A 24,576-nucleotide genomic window follows, 5' to 3' on the forward strand; every position below is an offset into this window, starting at 1 on the left:
AAATGAAGATGTTATTGAACAGCCCTTTCTACATTTACTTTAATTGAAGTCTCATCCAGAAAAAGATAGATGTTGCATCGCGGAATGAGATGTCTGAGCCCATCCAATCTTGTCAACATATATGGCCTTACAAGAAGTTTGCCCTAATTACATTAAAAGTCTTGTTCTCTCATTTTTATCTTATTTTCCATGAAATGTATTTTATCACTGATCAAACTTAGCTTTTTGGTATTTAGTGGAACTTTTGTCGATAAAAGGTAAAAATTGATGTGCCACCTTTTGTACTTTTTCCAGACTTTTATCACAACAGGTTTAATTCTTTAATCAAATATGTAGCAAAGCATTTGTAAAATCGTTAGTACAACTGCTTACGCTATAAAATATGGTGAAATCCAACCTGATTTTACAAAGCCAGAGACCAGTAACTTTAAAATTTGTCATGGAGAATGATTGCAAGGATTTTCTACCCAATCATTCAGAAGTCATAATCCCGGTACCTATGTTGTGAATGAGTCAAAATGAATCACCTTAAGGGTGAACATCTTTGCTATCACTTTAATTATTCCACATCCACATTACTGAGTATCTGACTATATATGGAAAAAGAAAGTCACTTTACACTGCTCAACTACTAACTAACAATGTCTTTGTTTTAGATTTGGTCAATGCACTTGTTGAAGTCTTTCATGGAATTTTCTTTTATATTGCATTAAATGACATGCTGCTTCAGAAAGATGGATCTTGTATAAGCAGCAGAAATCACAAAATAAGTAGCTGTTTTTCTTGGACACTGACCAAGAAATGTAACAATTACCAGATTACCCCTTGTGTCCATCATTAATCAGCAAACTAAAATGAGATCAATGTTGCCAGCAAAAGGCTTGTGTTGTATTAAAACAGTTTAATAAATCTACTAGATTTTTTTTTGTATAACTCTGGTCATCAGTGTGGTATTCTCCATTGACTAGCTTTTGAAAAATTCAGAACACATTAAGAAATTTGCCTCTAGAGGGTGAGATGAAATGTCTTCCTTCAGAAGATTGTAAAACCAGGGAATTCTATGCTGGAAATTGTGAATGGTTGTTTACAGTAAAGGGGAATCAGGCTTGAAAATGGAAGGGAAGCTAAAGATCACTTCACCTAAGGCTAAAGATCAGAGAAGCTAAAGATTTTACTGAATGATGGAACAGAATCCGCCTTCTTTCAATCACTCTGTATGAATGCAAAAGACTTGTTTTTTTCAGGATCGTGTGTCCACAATATGAAAGACTGAAAACTTTCCTCTTCAGTGTTTTAATCTCTGGTGCGTGAATTCTTCCCAGATGGAGACACACAGAGACTGCAGATGCTGGAAAGTAGCTGGTCAAGCCATATCGGTGGCATCTCCCACTGGGGCTGCGCAACCCGTTGAGTTCCTTCAACAGATTATATTTTCCTCTTCACAGGTAGGATTGTCGGTAAAGACACCACAATCTGCCCCATTGCTTTTTATTTTTCCCCTGATGATACGTTATCTGGAAAATGTAGATGGGATCAGGTGTGGCTGCAATTTTCTCCACCAAATAGACATGTAGTAAAGTGATCAAATGATAAGTAGTCCTTACCATAAGTCATTGACCCAGATATTTCAGAACGCAGCGCACTGCCCATGTTCCCCATAGAATCAACAAATCATAAAATTTCACAGTGCAAGAGAAAGCCATTTAGCTCATCGTGTCTTGTCAAACAAAATGGAACACACTTCATATTTAACTGACCGCCCCTTTGTCTTGTATCATTCAAGACTCTCCCTGTTTGAGACAGTCTCTTATTTACTGATGTGTATCAATATGATAGCATGTACAAGTGGAAGCCAGTTTATAGCAGACACCTTTTTACTTCCCAAATTGTGCATAGTGAAAAGTAAGCCCATTCTTTCTCATAGCATCATCACTCCTGTTCCACTTCACCAACTACCAAACGACTCAATCATTGAGCATTGCTTACCAGCCATGTGATAGACCGGTTCTACATCCAGCACAACTTCATGAGAAAAACTCTGAGGCACAATCTGGGTCTTATTGTTTATCTTCAGTTTACTCTCAATTCCTCTTTAAGTCTGAAGTTCCCACACTTGGTCAACACAGAGCTGGCCATTACTTTCCACCTCAGTGATTGGAGGGATTTATGTTTCCCAAATGAGATTAATAAATGTGAATGAAAAGAAAGAATAATTTGCTTTAAGGGATAATTAATATAAAAACACTCAAGCCCAGAGATTGCATCACATAGATCAATACATGTCTGTACTATCAGAAAAAATTTGTGAGGCACAATCTGGGTCTTAAATCCACTGAAGTTAAAAGCTTACCCCTTGTAGCTTCTGTTATTCATCTCCTCCACCACCAACGATTCTTCAGCCCAACTCTTGAAGTCCATCCCACATAGCATCAGTTGATGCTGCATAATGCCTTGCCACTCTGTCCTCAGCCCAACAAGCACATCTCGTCCTGCACACAGGGTCCAGAGATATGAGCAACCTGTATGACTCTGCGCAGCCCCAAATCATGATGGAAAGGCCTTTGAGCACATACGTAATAGATGGCTAATTCTAAAAAGTATCAAGATCTTGAGCCAGGTATACACATCAGCCCCTGACAATAAAATATTCATTGGTCTCACATGCATTATTTATTTAAATTTAATTTTTTTATTTTTAAATGTTTTTAAAATTTAAATGTAGGCACACAGCACAGTAACAGGCCATTATGGCCAAGAGTCCATGCCACACAGTTTTCACAACCAATTAACCTACAGCCCAATACATTTTGAACAGTGAGAGGAAACTGGAGCCCCCGGGGAAAACCCATGCAGACACAGGGAAAACATACAATCTCCTGATGGACAGTGCAAGATTCGATCCCCAGTACCGATCACAAGTGCTGTAAAGGGATTGCTTTAACCCTTAAGCCAACTGTGCCGCCATAAAAAAAAATTAATGCTGTTTTTCAGGGCAAAGGGAATTTTGAGTCCTAAGTCCTTTTCCTGCTTCACCAGTTTAATCAAGAAATGCAAATATTTTAGTATCATTCATATTTCATACTGAAAATCAGACTGGAAAGGACAAGATAAATATCTAAAGATAATTTATATGACTATTAATAGGATAAATTTAATTAATTAGATTAATAAACCTCTAACTGTGATGTTCTAAACAAACTGTTTATTTTAATAATATTTATATATGTAATTCTGTATTATAGATTGTAATTTGAATGATGTTAGTGGATTTTAAATTTAGTTCCAATCTCTCACCTTCTATCCAAACAGAGCTTGATATTGCAATAAAAACAAAAAAATTCTGGAGGAACTCAGCAGGTCTCAGGAGGGGGCAACCTCTGTACCTGCAGAAGAGCATGGGGACAAGACAACACCTGGCCAGCTGTCAATCAGCCAACCTGAATAGACCAAGCCCCACCTGGTCGTGTGTCAATCACCCTCCGGGATATAAACCTGAGCCGGCCCTTCGAAGACATTCTCAGAGTTTACAGCAACTCTCCTCACAGCTGGCTCTGTGGAAGTTTATGTCAAATAAAGCCTGTTGTGCAGTCTTTTGGTTTTGTATGTTTGCTTCTGACCGACAGCGCACCACAATTTATTTGACATAAATTCTCAAAGCTGCTATGGAAAAGTTCCGGAGTGCCAGGAGCCTTGAAATTGACCCATGCCACCCAGAAGCACAAACACGCTTCGAGATTTGAAAGCACACGGTTGAAGCTATCATCGAGGCTCATGCCGATGACATCCTGGACTCCGATCGAAAGAGGCTCGTATTACTCCGATCAAAGCTGGGTTCCCGAGCCTTCCAGATTGCACCGGGTACTCGGAAGTGATGAACACCCTCAAGACCATGTATAAACCTCCCACAAATGTGGTCTTTGTAAGGAACCTCCTGAGTATCCGAGCCCAACTACTTAAGGAAGTGGCCGTGTCTTACCTGGGAGTCCTGTGTGAGTTGGCCCGACCTCGTCTGGCTGAACCCGGGATAAATGAAGGGGAGGTCAAGAGGCTGATCAGAGATGCCTACATCCGAGGGCTATGCGTGAGTGCCATCAGGCAGAAGCTGCTGGAGGACAATATCTACTCCCTGGCCAAAACAGTGGAGGTAGTCCGAACCCTGGAGGCAGCAGCCCTGCACACTAAAGCCTTCAATTCCAGGCTTCCTCAGGCCTCTGATTGGTCAACACATTCGGCTGCTGTGGCTCTTGATCAAGCTGGAGAAGAAAATATCGCTGCTGCAGGCATTCAGCACCAATGTAAGTACTGTGGGTCCCGGTGTGGGTCTGATTGTCGATCGCACCAAAACTGCCCGGCCAAAAACCAGTATTGCTCGAGATGTGGCAAGAAAGGCCACTTTGCCAAGGTATGCCTCTTAAAGCCAGCCGGCAGCTAGGCAGCCGTCTATGACCTCCCCCACTCCCTCACAGTCCCTGCCACGTGTGATTGTCGGGGGACGCCATTGCCCCTGCAACCACTTCCAGCCTCCCCAACCCCAGCGGCCCAACTTCTGGCTTCACTGGCAATGATCGCCACGTGCACGCCATGCGCCTGGACCAGCCTTCGCTCTCACTGATGCCACCTCCTGAAGACTACAACAATGTCACTTCCAGTCTACGGAATGACATCACTTCTGCTGACCATGATGACGTCGCCCTCCCCAACAGCCAGCGGCATGACATCACTTCACTCAGTGCAGCAAGCACAGCCGGGGAAGAAAGCCAGCCATGCCTCACCCTCCCATGCGGCACCGCCATCTTGGGCCGGACAAGCGCTTACGCCGCCGACACCAAGGCCCTCCCAGACCTCCACCGATGACGACGTGGTCAACACGGGTGCTGACCAAGCCGCCCTACCAATGCATCCCACACCTCTGGATGCTGCTAACATCCGCACACCCCACCCCATGACTTCGGAGAGCACCACCAGTTGACATTCACCTCTCACGATGTCTGCAGAGGACACTGTCAACCACAACTCACCTTTACCATTGGGGAACGATGACTTGGGCCCCAAGATGGTCCTAGCAGCTACCACCTCAACCAGGAACGTTGCTCATGACCTCGGGCGCTCCAATGATGGATGTAAAAATCAATGGACAGGAGATCGTGACGGAATGGCATGGCTCGCGTCCCCGGGACCAGTGCTCCTGCGTAGACACATGCGGGCATACAAGGCCGAACGCCTGGTTGAGCATGTGTTCCTCCTACATGCAATCCACAACTATGCCTACGTGAGGTTCGGCAGTGGCAAGGAGGACACCGCCTCAACCAGGGATCTGACACCAACAGGAGCACCCACCACAGCACAGCATCCTCTAGCCCAGGACCTCGCCGGCCTGACACACACCCCCAACCCTGAACAGCTATGGGGCACTCAAGACCTCCTTGGTCACCAAGGACTTGCTACAACCGTGGGGGACGAACCCACCCCCCTGACTATTCGATGCGATACACATGCCTTAACCCCAGCCCCCCTGGCCACTTCTCCACGCTGCACCACGTCAGCCACTCGGCCCCTGACCCCAGCTCCCCCACACCCTCACCAACCAGTGACTAGGAGCCAGTCCTGCGATGGTTGCAAAAACACCGACAGCCCCCAGACCATCACAATTTGTAAATACTATGTATATGTTTTGCAGCTCTTTACTGCAACTCACCCCCCCACCGGACAATTTTAAAGAAGGGGGTGAATGTGGTGGTACACCACTGGCCTACTGCGGGGGGCAAACTCTGTACCTGCAGAAGAGCATGGGGACAAGACAACACCTGGCCGGCTGTCAATCAGCTGACTTGAATGGACCAAGCCCCACCCGGTAGGATGTCAATCACCCTCCAGGATATAAACCTGAGCTGGCCTTTCGAAGACATTCTCAGAGTTTACAGCAGCTCTCCTCACAGCTGGCTCTGTGGAAGTTTATGTCGAATAAAGCCTGTGGTATAGTCTTTTGGTTTTGTGTGTTTGCTTCTGACCGACAGCACACCATAATATATAACTGATGTTTTGAGCCTGAATTCATCTTCATGGTACGAGTTAAAAGCGGGCAGGCCCCTAAATTAAATAGTTGGAGGCAAAGGGAATAATCAGAATGGGCAGGATTGCAGATGGACAGACAAAAGATGTTAATTGGATAAGGATGAGACAGAGAGAAGAAAGGTGAGAATTGATTGGGGGAAGGGGAGGGTTTGGTTGTGTTTCTGTGGAAGCCGAACTAGGGAAAGGAAGGGGGGTGGGGGTGGGGGGAGAGAGAGAAAGAGAGAGAGAGAGAGAGAGAGAGAGAGAGAGAGAGAGAGAGAGAGAAAGGCAGAGCTTGATGAAAGATGGTGGGGGTTGGCGGGAGGGGTTTAAAGGAAACCAGAGAAGTAGACAATTAATGCCATCCAGCCAGAAGGTGCCCAGATCAATATGAGGTGTTATTCCTCCAAATCTGTGGCGGCTTCAGTCACGCAGAGGTTCTGTTGTTGCGTGATGTTACTGAAAATGCTACAAATAATAAGGGAAGATTAAAATCAGGAAAAGATGTGACTTGAGTGGAAATCATGCTTCCCAAGCTTATACTTTATTTTTTCATTCAACCAGATTATGGGATGGAATTCTATTTCTGTATAATGATTTTATTTTGCCATTATTGTTAGGTCCAGTAATTTCAGTGGTTAAGAGTTCGTTTAAATTGTATGAGACAGAAGGTTACTCAGATATTTGGCTAAAGGAAATGAAAAAGCAAAGAGAATGATAATTTTTTTTACCAAGAAAAGGATGCACGAAAAGGAAACTATTGCTGGTGATTCATAGATCATAAACACATCAGTTGGCCTGATGAAATGCCCAAATGCACCAGTCAAGAATACAGATATAAAAAAGATATAATATTCTGGAATAAGAAATGGAAATTCAGCATAAATCTATCAAGATGTATTTATAAGTGAGATTGTTAATATGTATCAGTCATATATCTAAACCATAGCTGACAAGTCTTAAGTGATACCCCTTGCACCCTGCACTACACCAAAGACTGCAAAATAGCTCATATCTGGGCTGTGTATCTGAACATAATTTGGAGAATCAATGGGAAACCTACACGTATGGCCTACTGGTGAAGGGGGTGAGCCTTTAATGAGAGGGTCAGTAAGTTATTCTGTCGCACAGATTTTAGAGCTGATCCCATTCTCAGCCTTACATTTTGCTGCATGAGTCAGAAGATGGAGGGGTGAAGAGCCAGATCCTTCATAAAAGATTTTGGGATATTTTATTAAAGTACCAAACCTGCAGAAACCTGCTTAATTAAATGTGGCTCATTAACCAGAGCCCATTTCCCTCTTCCCTTAAACGAGGAATAATTAGCTTCAGAATAGGACACCTGCTTCATTCTGCCAAAGAAACTTCTGACTGTAAGGTTGTGATCATGTAACGGAAAGGTAACTTAATGGTGTTTGAATAATCTCTTCGCAACCGGCAAGTGTTGCAACTGAATATATAATGTGCTCTGTACGAAGCCATGAATATTGCTATGGACAGTATGTTTCCCCTTATCTGAAGGGGAAATGATCCATTAACCAAATTATTTTGTGACGCAGTCATGACATCACAAGTTGAAAAAAATTTATCACCTGACTTGCCCATGTGGGCCTCTGTTGGCACCATTTTGATAACAACAGAGCTCTCGTGTACTGTACAAAGATATAGTTGCAAATGGCAAATCTTATTGAAGGACTAGAGCAGAACAGAACAAGAAATCATGGCGGTTATAAAATCAAAGAGAGACTTCTAAAAGAAAAAAAGCATTATTAATGAGGCAGATGACCCTGGAGGAAACATTTGAAAAAAACAATCAAGGATCATTTCATGTGTTTGGTGCTGAATTTATCTTATTTTGTAAGCAGAGATCAAGTTGTTTTTTGGTACATATTAAACATTATTTCAAGCTCAAAAATCCTGCTGTTGTTTTTTTTATTGTTGTTTAGGTGCTGATACAAGTAATTCTGTTGATGTAACTGAGCTGCTTCAAGCTCTGTAAACCAAAACAACCCAATAACGGAAAAGATTTTCAGATATGGGGAGAAGTACTGTATCAACTTTTACATGTGAACTTGATTCATTTTTGGCCATGAACATACTAAATTCACGTTCAGATTCTCAGCTTTATCACTCCTAGTTTTCCAGCCAGCAGACTTAAAAATAACATTGCAGGATCAAGAGCTATCTTCCAGCCACAACAAATCAGAACGATTTTAAATTTGCACTACTCATGATGAATATTTCTTATATTTCAAGAGAATTTGGGTCGCAATTATTTTTATATATAAATGCATATCATAGATCATGCTGTAATCATAAAATCAAATATATTTGAAGTATACTTGTCCAAGCTCCACTCTCTATTGTTACATATTTAAGCCCTTCATATTCAATGATTGATATATTATTGCAATATCAGTGAATGCATTTTGTATATTCACCAAGGGTGTCTTTAACAGTTCTCCAAAAGTAATCAAGAAGAGCCAGTTACACAAAATTATTTACCTTTTTAAAGATGTTAAATTGGACCTTCTACTTGGAGAAGAAAATTTAAACCAATTTCCCTTTTATCATTTCAATTATTGTAGTTTTGTTACCAACAACCATCTGCTTGTCTTCTTCCTGAACAATAAATTTAGAAAATAGCCCCTAAGGATAGTTACCATGAGAAGCAGAGTGTAGTTTATGGTTATGAGCTCAGATCCAGAATGCCCTTGAAGTGACTCCTGAGTCTATAACTATAGTTCATGGCAACATTTTCTCTTTCTTACAAACATTTTTGGACCAAGTGGCAACTTCATTGTAATTTACAACAGATTCCCATCTAAGAACTGGCCAGGGACCAGTCAATGGCTTCACCTCTGCAGAGCTTAAATTGCAGCTCTGGATGTATCAAAAATAAGATTATGCCCACATCTAATGATTTGCACAATCTCAGGCAGCCCCAAAGCACTCTACGGTCAATGAAGCACTTTTGAAGTATAGTGATCGTTACAACATGGGAAAATCTGCAGCCAATGTGTGTGCAAGAAGTTCCCGCAAACAACAATATTCCCAAGAAATTCATCCCTAGTCAATAGCACTACATCTATAATCCCATTAACAGCTGTATACTCTGACTTCAAAATTATGTGAAGTCAATGGATCAAATTTCAGAGGAAGGAGGCCATTGTACTTTTGAAACAATATGGCCTGATTCCTGACCTGGGGTGAATTTTAGTACAAACTATCTTGCATCATGTTGACTGAAGAATAATTATCGGCATGGACAACTCTACGGCTTTTGAGACACAGGCCTTTCAATGCTATACGCCCTCCAAAAACAAATTTGCATGTATTAATTTCACGTTTCTCCCTTGCTTATTCAAGTGCCCGTGAAGAAGGCTCTTAATTACTGATCCTGTTCCTGCCCTCATCACCTCCTCTGGCAGCTCACTCCAAACTCCAACTACTCTTTACCCCTCAGTTCTCCCTTTCACCTTAAGCTTGCCATTGGAAACAGCAACCCCTTCTCAGTCTCCTTCAAGAAAAATAGACATAGCCTATCCAGTCTCTTATAACTGCAGCCACACAACATTCCTGTGAATCTTCTCACCACACTGTGTTACTTAATCACATCCTTCTTATAGCATAATGACTAGAACTGCATGCAAATATTGTATAACTATAGTACAATGTCCCAAATCTCCTCAAATCCTCAGCCAATAAAGTCAAGTACTCCATACATCTTCATCGTCATTTTGTATACTTGTACTTTCTCTTTTCAACAACATTCTCCAGGACCCCATCATTCACTGTTTGTGTTCTGCCCTCTTTTAACTTCCAAAAATGCAACACTTTGCACTTATTGAAGTTAAATTTCATCGGCCATTCCCTTTTTCACTTACCCATGTAATTAATATCCCACTATAACTGTAGACAATCTTCTTCAGCACCATCTCCAAATTTGCAGATGACACTAAGCTAGGAGGGGTTGTGTGCACGGAAGAGGGGGGTCAGGAAGCTCCAGTGTGATTTGGATAAATTGAGGGACTGGGCAGATACATGGCAAATGCACTACAATGTGGATAAATGTGAGGTTATCCACTTTGGTAATACAAACCGGAGGGCAGATTACTATTTGAATGGCAATAGATTAAGAGATGGGGAAGTGCAGAGAGACCTCGGGGTACTTGTACACCAGTCTCTGAAGGCGAGCATGCAGGTACAGCAGGCGGTTAAAAAGGCAAATGGTATGTTAGCCTTCATATCAAGAGGGTTTGAGTATAGGAACAAGGATACCTTACTGCAGCTGTACAGGGCCTTGGTGAGACCCCACCTGGAGTATTGTGTGCAGTTTTGATCACCTTATCTAAGGAAGGATGTTCTTGCAATGGAGGGAGTGCAGAGGCGATTCACCAGGCTGATACCTCGAATGGCAGGAATGACTTAGGAGGAAAGATTGCGCAAATTGGGATTGTACTTGCTGGAGTTTAGAAGATTGAGAGGGGATCTCATAGAGACATATAAAATTCTGGCAGGACTGGACAGAATGGATGCAGATGGGATGTTTCCAATGATGGGAAAATCCCGAACCCAGGGCCATGGTTTGAGGATAATAGGCAAACCATTTAGGACCGAAATGAGGAGGAATTTCTTGACCCAGAGGGTGGTGAATCTGTGGAATTCATTGCCACAGAGGGCAGTAGAGGCAGGTTCATTAAATATATTTAAGAGGGAATTAGATATATTTCTTCAGTATAAGGGTATTAAAGGTTACGGAGAGAAGGCGGGGACGGGGTACTGAACTTTAAGATCAGCCATGATCTCGTTGAATGGCAGAGCAGGCTCGAAGGGTCGAATGACCTACTCCTGCTCCCATCTTCTATGTTTCTATGTTTTTTTAATTCCATTACCATCTGCAAACCTACTAATCATGCAACCTGAATTCTCATGCAACCCATTAATATCTTCTCTGAAATAGTCTCAGGTCTTTAACCTCTGAAACAGTAAACAGGTCCGATGTTTAGCACTCCATCCATATCAGCATTTCCAATGGTGCAGTGCCACCTCAATGCTACACAGCACTCTCAGAAGTAATGCTAGTGTTCTGGAGTCTTGTCCCTGAAACTGGATTTCAAGCTACAGCTTTCAGTTTCTGAAGCACAACTGCTACCAAATGAGCTGCAGGCTGAATGTATGAGAGCACATTAGGATCAACAGTTCATGTAATATGAACTGAGGCTTTCAAACCATAGTAATAAAAAAACACAGCAATTCAAATACCTAAGTGCTTTTAGAATTGGAAAACCATTATTACACTAGCCAAGTCATAGCTCACCAGGGACACAGATGAGATCTAGTTCCACAGTGGTGCTGACCCAAAATATTGCCTACTGGCATTTTACAGCATTATATAACCATATCACCATATACAGCACAGAACAGGCCAGTTTGGCCCTACTAGTCCATGCCGGAACAAATCCCCACCTTCCTAATCCCACTGACCAGCACCTGGTCCATTCTTTGCTTTTATTTGATTTCCAGCTTCTGCTTTTTTTAAAAAAAATTAATTTACTGATGTTATTCACAGCCACGCCTCTTCCAAAACTATTAACCTCAAAGAGGTTCTGCTCTACTCTCTGACAAAATCTCCGCCTGATCCTTTTCTATTAGTCACCCTTTTCTTTTCTCTTCTTGTCTTTGATAAGGTGTTGACCATGACTGTGTAATGACATGTATGATCTTGATCTACCTCTCTCTACAATAATACAAATGCACACTGCCCCATAGCAGGGTAAATTTCATTTGCCACCCTGTTCTGGGGAAAGTTCTCACTCTACAGTTGTCCCTTTCTAAAGTCATCAGGCCCCCATGCCAGTGGAATGTTTTATTGAGAGCTTGCAGCCCGTAACCACCCTCTAAAGATGTGGCCAGAACACAGAATGTCGCATAATCCAAGCTTTCATGTGGTTCTTATTGAGGATACATGGAACAAATGGGAGAAAGTTGTTTTATAAGCAATTACTTGCACACTTGTTAATATTTAAATTAATATAAACAAAATATTTCATACTTATAAAGATCATTGTTGCTCATCGAACAGGATGGTACTTTTGATGCTAATTTTTTTTACCCAGATGTTGACCCTCTCATATTAGGTTGCAGAATGATACAGTGTATTCCCAGGGCAGGATGAGTAGTAGATTGAGGGAATGTGTCCTCATTTGCAAATTGAGGAGAAAGAGTTTATTTTGATATCAGAAGTAGGTTAGGCATTAAAACAATTATGCCTGTTTTTCTCTTCAGATGACTCTTGTTGCACGATCATAGATTTCAAACATGGAGCATATTTCATGTGTCACATATATGTAGTGTATATATGCACAGTGTAGTAGGCACCACCTACGGCTCCTAGAACGCTTCCACCAGCGTTGTCTCCGCTCCATCCTCAACATCCATTGGAGCGCTTTCATCCCTAACGTCGAAGTACTCGAGATGGCAGAGGTCGACAGCATCGAGTCCACGCTGCTGAAGATCCAGCTGCGCTGGGTGGGTCACGTCTCCAGAATGGAGGACCATCGCCTTCCCAAGATCGTGTTATATGGCAAGCTCTCCACTGGCCACCGTGACAGAGGTGCACCAAAGAAAAGGTACAAGGACTGCCTAAAGAAATCTCTTGGTGCCTGCCACATTGACCACCGCCAGTGGGCTGATAACGCCTCAAACCGTGCATCTTGGCGCCTCACAGTTTGGCGGGCAGCAACCTCCTTTGAAGAAGACCGCAGAGCCCACCTCACTGACAAAAGGCAAAGGAGGAAAAACCCAACACCCAAACCCAACCAACCAATTTTCCCCTGCAACCGCTGCAACCGTGTCTGCCTGTCCCGCATCGGACTTGTCAGCCACAAACGAGCCTGCAGCTGACGTGGACTTTCTACCCCCTCCATAAATCTTCGTCCGCGAAGCCAAGCCAAAGAAAAAGAAAAGTTGGTGTAAATGGAATAAGCAAGATATTCCCAATGTGCCAGGAATTCCCTAGAAATTCCTGGCATAATGCAATAAAAAACCAGAAGTTAATTACAAATTGGTGAAGAAGATGAAAATAATGGTCCTTGTGTGACAAGAATGTGGTCAAAGCTCTGTAAGGGAGGCTCCTAGATTAGTATATTGAGTTAAAACCAGCACAATGCTTGTTGAGAAGAATGAGTCTATGCAAAAACTTTGCCAGCAGTGGAGTACGTTCCAATAACAAAAGGTGTTATGATTAGTTCAATGAGGCAAGAAGTAGGGTTATGACACTAAACAGACATTGAAGTGGAGAGAAACTGCTAGCCTTGGTGAGTTATCATCATTTTTGGAAAGAACAGCAACAGGAGAAGACAATTTTTTTTTGTTCAGATACATTAGAAGCACACAATGTGGTGATTGAGTGCCTATGTCTGATAATTCATGCATAAAATATAGAGTTTTTAGAGCCAATGCACAGGAGAAATTGATTCTAATGGTGAAAATCCATCAATGAAAAATAATTCTATCCCGAAAATTCAAGAAAGTTATTTTGTAAATGGATATGGTTTTAAATTTTACAAATCTTCAATCCCAAGAAAGCAAAATATGTTTCATTGCAATGATTAGTTCAAAGGTTACAGAATAATTTCAACCCTAAAACTCAAATTATGGAGTGCTATGCATTGGAATTTGAAATCAAAAGTTCTTTGAGGTTGTTAGTCAATTGACATTGACTTGGGAACTCTGCAAATTGGTGATTTCTTAACTGCATATCTATTTATTTTGTAATTTAATCAAACAATGAATTAATTCAAATTATTAAACACAAGAATCTCACATTGTATATAGTGACATATATGCAAATAACAGCAAGAGAGACTGAAGAATGTTGTCAGGCACAAAGTACTATTATAAAAGCAGTTTACAGTCACACAACAGTAGCACAAGTTCCAAGATCATGTTGGTATGAATGGGAAAGTTGCTACAACTGTTTTTTTGAAAGTTATCCACTACAATTGTAACAATTCAAGATAGAAAAATATTCTAGCTATACTATATATAATATATACCATATACACATGTATAAACATACACAGACACAGGCACACACACACACACACACACACACACACACACACACATATATATATATAAATATAAATACATATATAAATGTGTATGTATATACATATATATACACATATATATATATGTATATACATACACATTTATAAATATATATATATATATAGACACACATACTGTATATATGCATACATATATATAACACACACATTTATAAATAAACATAAATATACACACACACACATATATATACCATATATGAATTTTAAAAATATATAAATGCATACATATTTTTAAAAAATGTTAACCACACACACAGTAAAAACCCTGGTACCCGGCAATTATGGGGTTGGTAGATGCCAGATAAATGAATTTTCCAGTTGCTTGAGATTGCGTGTTGTGTGATTGGCAAACTAACAGCGAAACATGCCAATTCCAAACTTATGTATTTTTTACCTGTTTATTTTCCGTAATGATTTTTGCCAGTTTCTTGAGGCTGCCAGTTGCTTGAATTTTAGATAACAGGAATTTTACTGCATATATAAACATACAACTCATGAAACAATGGTGTGGGGGGGGGGTATTGACAAGGTGCCATAGTGCCATAGTGGTGACAGTAGTGTAAATAAAGAGTGTATGTAAAAATGTACAATAATAAGATTGTATGGACATGATACTAAAGGTCAAAGAAATTTCAAATGGTTTTCTTTATTGTAAAATATTGATTATGAATAAAGTATTTTTTGGTTTAAAAAAAGGTATGTGAAGCGAATCTTTGCTAATTCATTCCTGAGGACAAAGTAGAGATTTAAAATGAACAACAAGGCATCCAAAACATCCAAGTTGACTACTGCAAGAAAGAGATTGATAATGTCTTTATAATCATAGACAGAGGTTCTGAATGGATCAAAGTAAAACACATGGACTATAACCGTGTATCATTGAAGAACTGGGATCCACTTTTATATTCATGATTTACCAGAAGAGAGGGTCTCAGATAATGGTCCTCAGTATCAATCGATTTGAGCATTTTAATGAATTAAAATAGTAAAGGTTCCATATTGTCACATACTACTACATTTTGAAGGTCGGTCACATATATGAAATTCTTTAAATTTTGTCTACTTAAGGCAGACACGTAATCATATTGATCACCATAATATTCAGTTTCAATAGTTGTGGCAGATGGATCAATGGTTGACAGGATTTCAAGGTGTGAGTTACAGGGAAAGGTTGTGCAGACTGGGGCTTTTTTCTCTGGAGCGTAGAAGATTGAGGGGGGACTTGATCGAGGTGTTTAAGATTTTAAAAGGGACAGACAGAGTAAATGTGGATAGGCTTTTTCAATTAAGAGTGGGGGAGATTCAAACTAGAGGGCATGGTTTAAGATTGAAGGGGAAAAATTATAAGGGGAACATGAGGGGAAATTTCTTTACGCCAAGGGTGGTGGGGATGTGGAATGAGCTTCCGGCAGACGTGGTCGAGGCAGGATCATTGGTTACATTTAAGGAAAGACTAGATTGTTACATGGATAGGAGAGGACTGGAGGGGTATGGACCGGGTGCTGGTCAGTGGGACTAGGAGGATGGAGATTAGTTACGGCATGGACTAGTAGGGCCGAACTGGCCTGTTCTGTGCTGTAAGTGGTTATATGGTTATATGGTTATATGAAAGAATTAACTGAAGAAGCAAGTCATGTCAAGTGCTCATTTTTAAGGATAAGGATAATGATTGTATACTTTTTAATAAACTATGGAACAATGCTACATTCTACAATGAATGATAATTCTGCTGAGTTATTAATGCAATGTTCGAGGTTAGTTCAGCTAATTCTTGAGGGTAGAATGGAATTGAAGTAGATAAACCTGGAATGAAAATTTGACTCCAGTCATGAGAGAAATATTTTAAACAATAACTATTCAGACACAGCATGTGGAAGTATTATTAAAGTTTGCATTATGAGGCAGCATCTTGTGAGAAAAAGAGACAAAATAAGAAGTATGTGCTAACATTCTCTGAGAAAATGCGATAATGCGTGAAGGTGATCCCATGGATAATGTGGAAGAAACAACACAGGATTCTACTCAATTGATTCTGAATCTTCCTCAAATGAAGAAATTGAAATAAGGCCAATGACCCACTTTTTAAACAAGATCAAATTGAACTGGAAAGCCTGGAGTCAGGATAATCAGTGAGCAATGTCAAAATATGAATCAGCTTTCCAAAAGATAGATTAGTGTAGTTTATGGGTATGGAATATGTGTATGATATATGTGCACATGTGAGCGTATTTGGAGAAAATTGAACAAGATGTATATACAATATAATCAGCAGTACATTATGTTGTTAGTTATGTGGTTACTTAGTGGTTTATTATATTCCTGGCATAACATGTTATTAGATTAATAACCTACACATATACTACTTCACAACTGTGCTCAGACTTGATAGATAAGAAGGCTCATCTACTGAGGCTATATGGGTGGAGCTGAGTTACAAGGAAAGGTGAAACGGATTATGACTTTATTCTCTAGAATATAGAAGAATGGGGGGGAGATTTGATCGAGTTCTACAGAATTATGATCGGTATAAATGGAGTAGGCTTTTCCCACTGAGGGTAAATGAGATACAAAGCAGAGGACATGGGTTAAGGATGAAAGGGGAGAAGATTAGAGGGAGCATTAGGGGAATTTCCACACACAGACAGTGATGGAACGAGCTGTCAGCTGAAGTGATGAATGCAGGCACAATTTTAACATTTAAGAAAACAATTTGGTCAGGAACTTGGATGGGAGGGGTTTGGAGGGATATGGGCTGGGTGCAGGTTAGTGGGACTAGGCAAAATAATAGTTTGTCACAGGCTAGATGGGCCAAAGGGCATGTTTTCTGTGCTGCAATGTTCTATGGTCACCTGTTATCAATGGTACCCAGGGTAAATTAATTCTGCTGAATTTATTTAGCATACTGTCCACATAAAAACTGAATCAACTCACCCAGGCCTTAGAGATCTCATGGTGGGATCCCTTTATCCTAAGTGTTTACAAAACTAGGCCCCATTTCAAGCTCAGCACTGCAGCCTGCTCTTCATCCTGCACTAACTGCTTGGCCGCAGTAAACATTTCCTGCCACTTGGATCCCAATAACCCTAAGATCCCAGCTCCATAGCATGAAGCAAAGGAGCTATGTGTGACAACCAGGCCTTCTCAGGTATTTCTTTCAGCTCTACCCTGACAGCCTTTGACAATTTATGTTGTCTGTATGATGTAGGTGCTCTGAGCATGTTATTTTGCTGATCTCTGATAATCGCCCATGCTTGAAACTTGATAAATTACAATTGCCAGTTGAAAGGGGGGCTTAGGTTTGCCAGAGTTAATGTTTTTACTCTTAAGCATTTAGCACATTGGTCTCTCCGTCTGGAGATAGTGCCTCCTTGGATTCATACTGAGTGTTCTGCTCTTCCTCCTATCCCCCCATTACAAAGTTTGCCTCCTGAGGCAAGATCTCACCCAATTACATCGTACCAGGGAAACGACTCGGCCAGCTGCCGTTGATGGCTGTGGCAGCTGGCCACGCTAACAGCCTCCTGCACATGACCGATAATTCCACCGGCCGGCGTATCCTTAAGGACACTGGAGCGGAATTGAGCGTCTTGCCCCTGACCACCCTCGAGATCCGCACCTGACCTTGTGATCCCACCTTGCAGGCAGCCAACGGTTCCACCATCAAAACTTTCGGCACCCGCAGGGCACAGATCCAGATCGGGAAAGATAAATTCCACTGGAAGTTCGTTCTGGCCTCAGTGGGTACCGCACTCTTAGGGGCTGACTTTCTCAGGGCACATAGACGTGAAAAGCAGAAGACTAGTTAACGCCTGCATGTTCCACTTAATCCGCCTTGATTTCACAGACGCCTGCAAGCCCAAAATAGCCGCCATCACCGCCCCCAGGGACGAGTATTCCAGCATACTTGACGAGTTCCCCTCATCCTGCAGCTGCGGTTCACCGTCGCCTTACCCCAGCATGGGGTCTACCACCATATTTCTACACAAGGCACACCAAGGCTTGATGACTTCCGCCCGAGAAGCTGCAGTTAGCCAAGGAAGAGTTCTCTCGCCTGCAGGAGTTTGGTATCATCCGCCGCTCTGACAGACCCTGGGCATCCCCTATTTACATGGTCCCCAAATCTTCCAGAGGCTGGTGATCCTGTGGGAATTATCGGCACCTGAATGACGCGACTATGCCGGCAGTTACCCAATCCCTCACATCCAGGACTTTACAGCCAACTTCCACGGCACCCAGGTCTTCTCGAAAGTCGACCTGGTGCGGGGGCTATCATCAAATCAAGTCCACCCCGAGGACATTGGTAAGACAGTGATCATCACACCATTTGGCCTGTTAAAATTCTTGTGCATGACCTTCGGACTTAAAAACGCGGCCCAGACTTTCCAGCACCTCATGGATGCAGTGGGCAGGGACCTGGACTTTGTGTTCATATACCTCGATGACATCCTGATCGCCAGTCGCGACCATGAGGAGCATAAGGCCCATCTCCGCATCCTGTTTGCCTGCCTGGCAAAATTCGGCCTCGCAGTCAACGTGGCCAAGTGTCAATTCGGCAAGCAGATGCTGCAGTTCCTGCGACACACCATCTCGGCAGCAGGAGCCACCCCAGCGCCAGAAAAAGTTGTGGCCATGGGGCACTTTCGCAGCCACAAAGGACGCACTGGCCAGCACCACCTTATTAGTTCACCTGTGCCTGGAGGCACACACCGTGCTCTCAGTAGACGCCTCAGCCATGGCCGTTGGGGGCGTACTCGAGCAGTGGCTCAACAGACAGTGGCACCTGCTGGCCTTCTCTAACAGGCACCTTCGACCGCCGGAGCTCAAATACAGCGTCTTCGACCGGGAGTTCCTGGCACTATACCTAGCTACCCGGCACTTCCAGTACTTCCTGGAGGGCAGGCCATTCACTGAATTCACTAACCACAAGCCTCTCATGCAGGGCCTAGCGATGGCCAAGGATCCATGGTCGGCCTGCCAGCAATGCCATCTTGTCTATTTGTTGGAGTTCACCACTGACATCCGGCACAGGACAGGCAGAGACAATGTCGTGGCGTACGCGCTTCCCTGACCGGAAATCAACACCCTCGCCCCCCAGCCTCAACTACACCCAGCTGCCGCAAGTGCAGAGGGAAGACACGGAGACACAAGCCCTCTGAACTGCCATTTCAGGTCTCCGCCTCCTGGAGCACACTTGGACCTCTTGCGATCGGTTCAAACAGCTAAGCCCAAGTGCCGAGGCCGTCCATCCAAGTAACGGGACGCATGAGCCAGTTCTGAGGGGGGGGGGGGTTGTGTGGTGGCGCACTCTCTCATGGCGAACCGGACCCGTTTGTACCGCCGCGTGGTGGGGCAGCCATGAGATGAGAGCGCCATTGGGTTACAGCCCAGTGCGCACCTCAAGCAGCCATTAATACTTCATCGCTCACGCGGTGGCCGAGCTCATGCTGCGCTTAAAGGGGCGTACGTGGGATTTGAATAGAACAGTCGTTGAGAGCGTCCAAGGTGGTAGTTGTGAGTTTCTTCGCTGTAGCGGGAGCTACAAAGGTATAATTAAATTGGGAGACCTTTATAATGGTAACAGTTTTAAATCTTTTAATCAACTAGTATATCCAACAGTATATCTCTAGGTCACAATTTTGGAGTTACCTGATTCTTAAATGGAGTTCTCATTTGTAGAAGATGAGGCTCTTACACTATGTTAACTCTCCTGCATTTATAATTTATGACACTCTATCCTTCATTATTTGACTTAACATTACACCCTGCACTTTTGTTTTATTATTGAATAATCTGCTGTACTTTGGTATAGGTTAATTTATCTGGATTGCATGCAAGACAAAGCTTTTTACTGTATCTCAAAACACATGATAATACAGGTATAAAAAACATTTTATTTCAGAAAGCAGGAATGCAAATCTGATAGTGATGCGGGACTGACAACTAGCTAAAGGTTATCTACAGAACCAAATGTTGGCCATTGGAACGATCAAGCGCAATATCACCATCTTTGCTATTTCCATATTTGGTTTCATTAGTTTCATGGTTTGGACATAGCCTTAAGTCATTTCTGCATTCCTCTACCATCTCAGCTCAGGTATAGTTTCAGTGTCACTTTATTCAGCAAAGAAGATCTGTTTTACATAAATTTACTTGTTATTGCAACTCAGCTACAATTTTCCCACAAAGACCACCTGTTTGACAATTACCCACTAGATTGCACAGCCACATACCAATTAAGAATGTCAATACCTACACAATTAAGGCATACATCCTAAGTTACCTGATCAACTGACACAAGCAAAAGACGATGCTCTAGTTTGTCCCTTCACTCCGTCCTGACCCACCTGGAGAATGACGCTTCATACGCCAGGCTGCGGTTCATCAACTTCAGCTCAGCATGAGATCATTCTCCAGAGCTGGTGGAAAAGCTGTCCTCCTTGGGACTCAACACCCATCTCTGCAGTTGGATTCTGGACTTCCTAATGAAAATATCACAATCTGACTGGGTCCATAGCCGAAAATCAAGCCCCAGCACACTGAGCACTGGTGAACCTGAAGGCTGTGTGCTCAGTCCACTCTTTTTCATGCTATCCAGCCACAACTGTATCACCAGATCCAGCTCCAATAGCGTCATCAAGTTTGCAGATGACACGACAGTAGTTGGCCTCATCAGCAACAATGATGTGTCGCACTACAGAGAAGTGATGGAAAATCTCATGATATGGTGCAAGAGTAACAATTTGAGTCTCAACGTGGACAAGATGAAAGAGATGATTGTGGACTTCAAGAGGACCAGAAATGACCATCCTCCACTACACTCCAACATGTTCCTTGGAGTTCATTTAACTAGTGTATTTGGGTGTAATTAAGGCAGCATGGGTTTGTGGGCCGAAAGGGCCTGTTACCATGCTCCATGACTAAATTAAATTTAAAATTATTCAAAATTCATTTTCAAGAAATGGATATCATTGACATGGCCAGCATTTATTGCTTATCTCTAATTGCCTTTGAGAAGGTATGGAGAACAACCTTCTTGAATCTCGGAACAGTTTCCATGGAAGGCACTCACAAGTACAATGTGGTGTTCTTGGATCTAGACTCAGTGACAATAAAGTGTGGATAGTGTGTGAACCCCATGGTGGTGATGTCACCATCTACTTACTGCCTTTGTCCTTCTTGATAGTTGAAGTATTTTATTGATAGGTGATCTCAGAGTAGTCTGAACCAGTACTTGCAGCATATTTTTTAAATGGTCCAGTGTAGTTCTTGTACCAATGGCAAAGGCAATGAATATATATGGTAATCAGGTCAGCTCCTTTTCCTTGGTGAATTTGAGCTTTTGGAGAACTGCTGGTACTGCACTCATCCAGGCAAATTCCATCACACTCTTAATTAAGAGTGATTGTTACACATCCAGATCAATGGAGTCTTTGGTCAAACACAATCCCTTGGAAGATGGCGGTGCAATGCTGTGCAATGGTAATGCCATTAAATATCAAGTCTTTCCTCTTATTAGGATGGCCATTGCCTGTCATTTTTGTGGCAGGAACCTTACATTATTAATCAGTTTATGCTTGACAGAGTCGAGGTCAGTGGTTTTCAAGCCCTAAACTCACATTCCACCATAAGCAATCCCTTTGCCATAAGTAAACCATGGAACCATAGAACACTACAGCACAGAAAACAGGCCATTCAGCCATTGTTCAGCTAGTCACAATAACCTGTTCCCATTCCATAACCCTCCAAACCTCTCCCATCCATGAACCTATCCAATTTATTCTTAAAACTCAAGATTGAGTCCACATTCACCACATCAGATGGTAGCTCATTCCACACTCCCACCACTCTCTGAGTGAAGAAGTTCCCCCTAATGCTCCCCCTAAACCTTTCCTCTTTCACCCTAAAGCATCATCCTCTCATTTTTATCTCTCCTAATTTCAGTGGAAAGAGCGTACTTGCATTTACTCCTCATAATTTTGTAAACCTCTATCAAATCTCCCCTTAGTCTTCTTCATTCCAAGGAATAAAATTGTGGTAAACCACTTTTATGCCATGATGGGCCGCTGCTGGCTGGACATGCCTCCTGAGACCGATCCTATCCACAGCCCCTTGCATACTCCCCCTATCACTTTGTTTCAATCAGTCAATGAGGTTGCTGGTTGTTCCAGTCTTTAGTTAATAAAAGCCTGATAGTTTCACAACTCCAGCTTTTTGTGATTATTGATTTTATTAACTAAAATGTTGAAAGAAGCATGGAAAAGTGCCTGAAAACTTGGAAGCTTGGCATTGACCTTCAGTCACCGCACGCTTTGGCTATGCTGCTTTGAAAACTTCCTGGCGGTGGCCAAGGATGCCATCACCAACTGACTGAGAATACATTTCTCATGGATCTGGCCCCCAAGTGTTCCTGATGATCAGTGATGTCACCTCGTACCAAGCAGCTATGGAGATCCTCAAGGCCCTGTATCACAGGAAGGTTAATGTGGTCAAGCATCTCCTGGCCACCTAAAAACCTGGTGAGTCAAGCGCCAAGTATCCGGAAACTGTGCAAAGCGTGCAATTGTAAGCCATGTGGCTACCCAGAATGGAAGGACCTCATCGAGTCACTTGCATGACCAGCATCTGGTCCAGTAACCGACAGAATACAGATGTTACTTGGCTGCTTGATTGCCACAGGCATCACTATCCTGGGATGGGACATTGCCCCCCTCCCCCCCACCGTGAGTGGCTGGTCCCCTACACCATTCCACTACTCTCCAATTGCTGTTTCTGTGGGCAGGGTAAGCACCCGAGGAAATGCTCACCTGCCAAGGATGCAGTGTGCTCCAGTGCTGGAAAAAGGGGCTTTCCACCAATGTTTCCAGTCCAAACCATCTGCAAAATCTAGCAGTGCTGCATGCGGACAGATTCCACTCCGAACTCTGCAATCGGCGCCATCTTCCTTGCACACCAGTGACACCATGTGAGAGTTATGGAAGCTGCCATTTTGGATTGCACACCAAACACCATCTTCCAAGACATACAACACCATAAGGGGGTCAAGGCCAGCCATCTTGAGGCTGAGGGCAGACATCTCGTGAGTACCCATCATGAACACACCAGGTTCATAATGGACGTCCAGGCAAATGGGCACAATATCAACAGTTTATTCGATAGAGGGAGTACAGAAAACTTTATCCACCTCGATACCACTAAACGGCTGTCCCTTAAAGTACAGCCCACCAAACACAGGATATAATTCGCACCCAAATCATACATGGCAGACAACAATGGGTACTGTATAATGACCCTGACTGTTGGAGGCATCATGTACAAACACACCAGAGTGCTCATCTTGCCACACCTCTCTGCCCCTTGCTTCTGGGAGTGGATTTCTAGTGCCAACTTCAGAAAGTCACTTTGAGATTCAATCGCCCCTCCCCCCCCACCACCATCTACAACAAACAGTTCACAGATGCATCCCTGCAGATGACGTGTGGCCTCTCAACCCTCAAGGTCGACCCCTCCCCGCTGTTCACCATTCTCACCCCCCGAATGCAAGCCAGTGGCCAGTAAATGGCAGTGTGCGGCTGCCAGGGCATTCATTAAGTCGAAGGTTCAGTGCTTATTTGGCGAGAGTGAGGGTTAGGGTTAGGGTTAGCAATAGCCTTTGGAGGGCCTAGGTGGTCATGGTAAAGAAAGGAGAAAAGGATAGGATGGCCATTGACTAGAGCCAGACCATCAACGGGTATACACTGCTTGATGCTTACCCCCTTCCCTGCATATCCGACATGGTCAACCAGATTGCACAATATTGGGTATTCTCCATGACTGACCTGAAGTTGGAGTATCACCAGCTCCTGATCTGCCCAGAGGACCGCCAGTATATGGCACTCAAGGTAGATGTCCGCCTCTATCACTTCCACTGGGTCCCTTTCGGTGTCACAAACAGGGTCTCCACCTTCCAACGGGAGATGGACCACATGGTGGACCACTACAATCTATGAGCCACTTTCCCATAACTAGATAATGTAACTATCTGCGGCCATGATCTGCAGGACCATGATGTGAACCTTTGTAAGTTCTTCTGGGCAGCAAAATGCATGAACCTTACTTATAATGAGAACAAATGTGTGTTCCGGACAGCATGACTAGCCATACTTGGCTGTGTAGTCGAGAATGGCATCATTGGCTTGACCCTGACCGCATGCATCCACTGATGGAACTATCCCTCCCACATACCATCAAAGCACTGAAGAGATGCCTCGGGTTCTTCTCATACTATACTAAATGGGTCCCCCACTATGTGGACAAGATTCGCCTATTGGTCAAAGCCACCATGTTTCCCATACCAGCAGAGGCCAAAGCTCCATTTGACCATATCAAAGATGACATCGCCAAGGCAACC

At 43.0% G+C, this 24,576-nt stretch overlaps 1 protein-coding gene across 2 annotated transcripts in view; it reads left to right on the forward strand.

The window, feature by feature from the left end:
* LOC138763866 (uncharacterized) overlaps nt 1-6,187 on the forward strand; it is a 46,293-nt gene extending 40,106 nt beyond the window's left edge. For both annotated transcript variants that reach the window (XM_069938758.1, XM_069938756.1), the window contains 2 exons: nt 1,323-1,445; nt 3,310-6,187. In XM_069938758.1, the coding sequence (XP_069794859.1) occupies nt 4,985-5,716 (732 nt within the window). In that variant the 5' untranslated portion in view covers nt 1,323-1,445; nt 3,310-4,984 and the 3' untranslated portion in view covers nt 5,717-6,187. The remainder of the gene's footprint in view (nt 1-1,322; nt 1,446-3,309) is intronic.
* The last annotated feature ends 18,389 nt before the right edge of the window (nt 6,188-24,576 follow it).

The sequence above is a fragment of the Narcine bancroftii genome, chromosome 5 (assembly GCF_036971445.1).
Source record: "Narcine bancroftii isolate sNarBan1 chromosome 5, sNarBan1.hap1, whole genome shotgun sequence".
NCBI lineage: Eukaryota > Metazoa > Chordata > Chondrichthyes > Torpediniformes > Narcinidae > Narcine > Narcine bancroftii.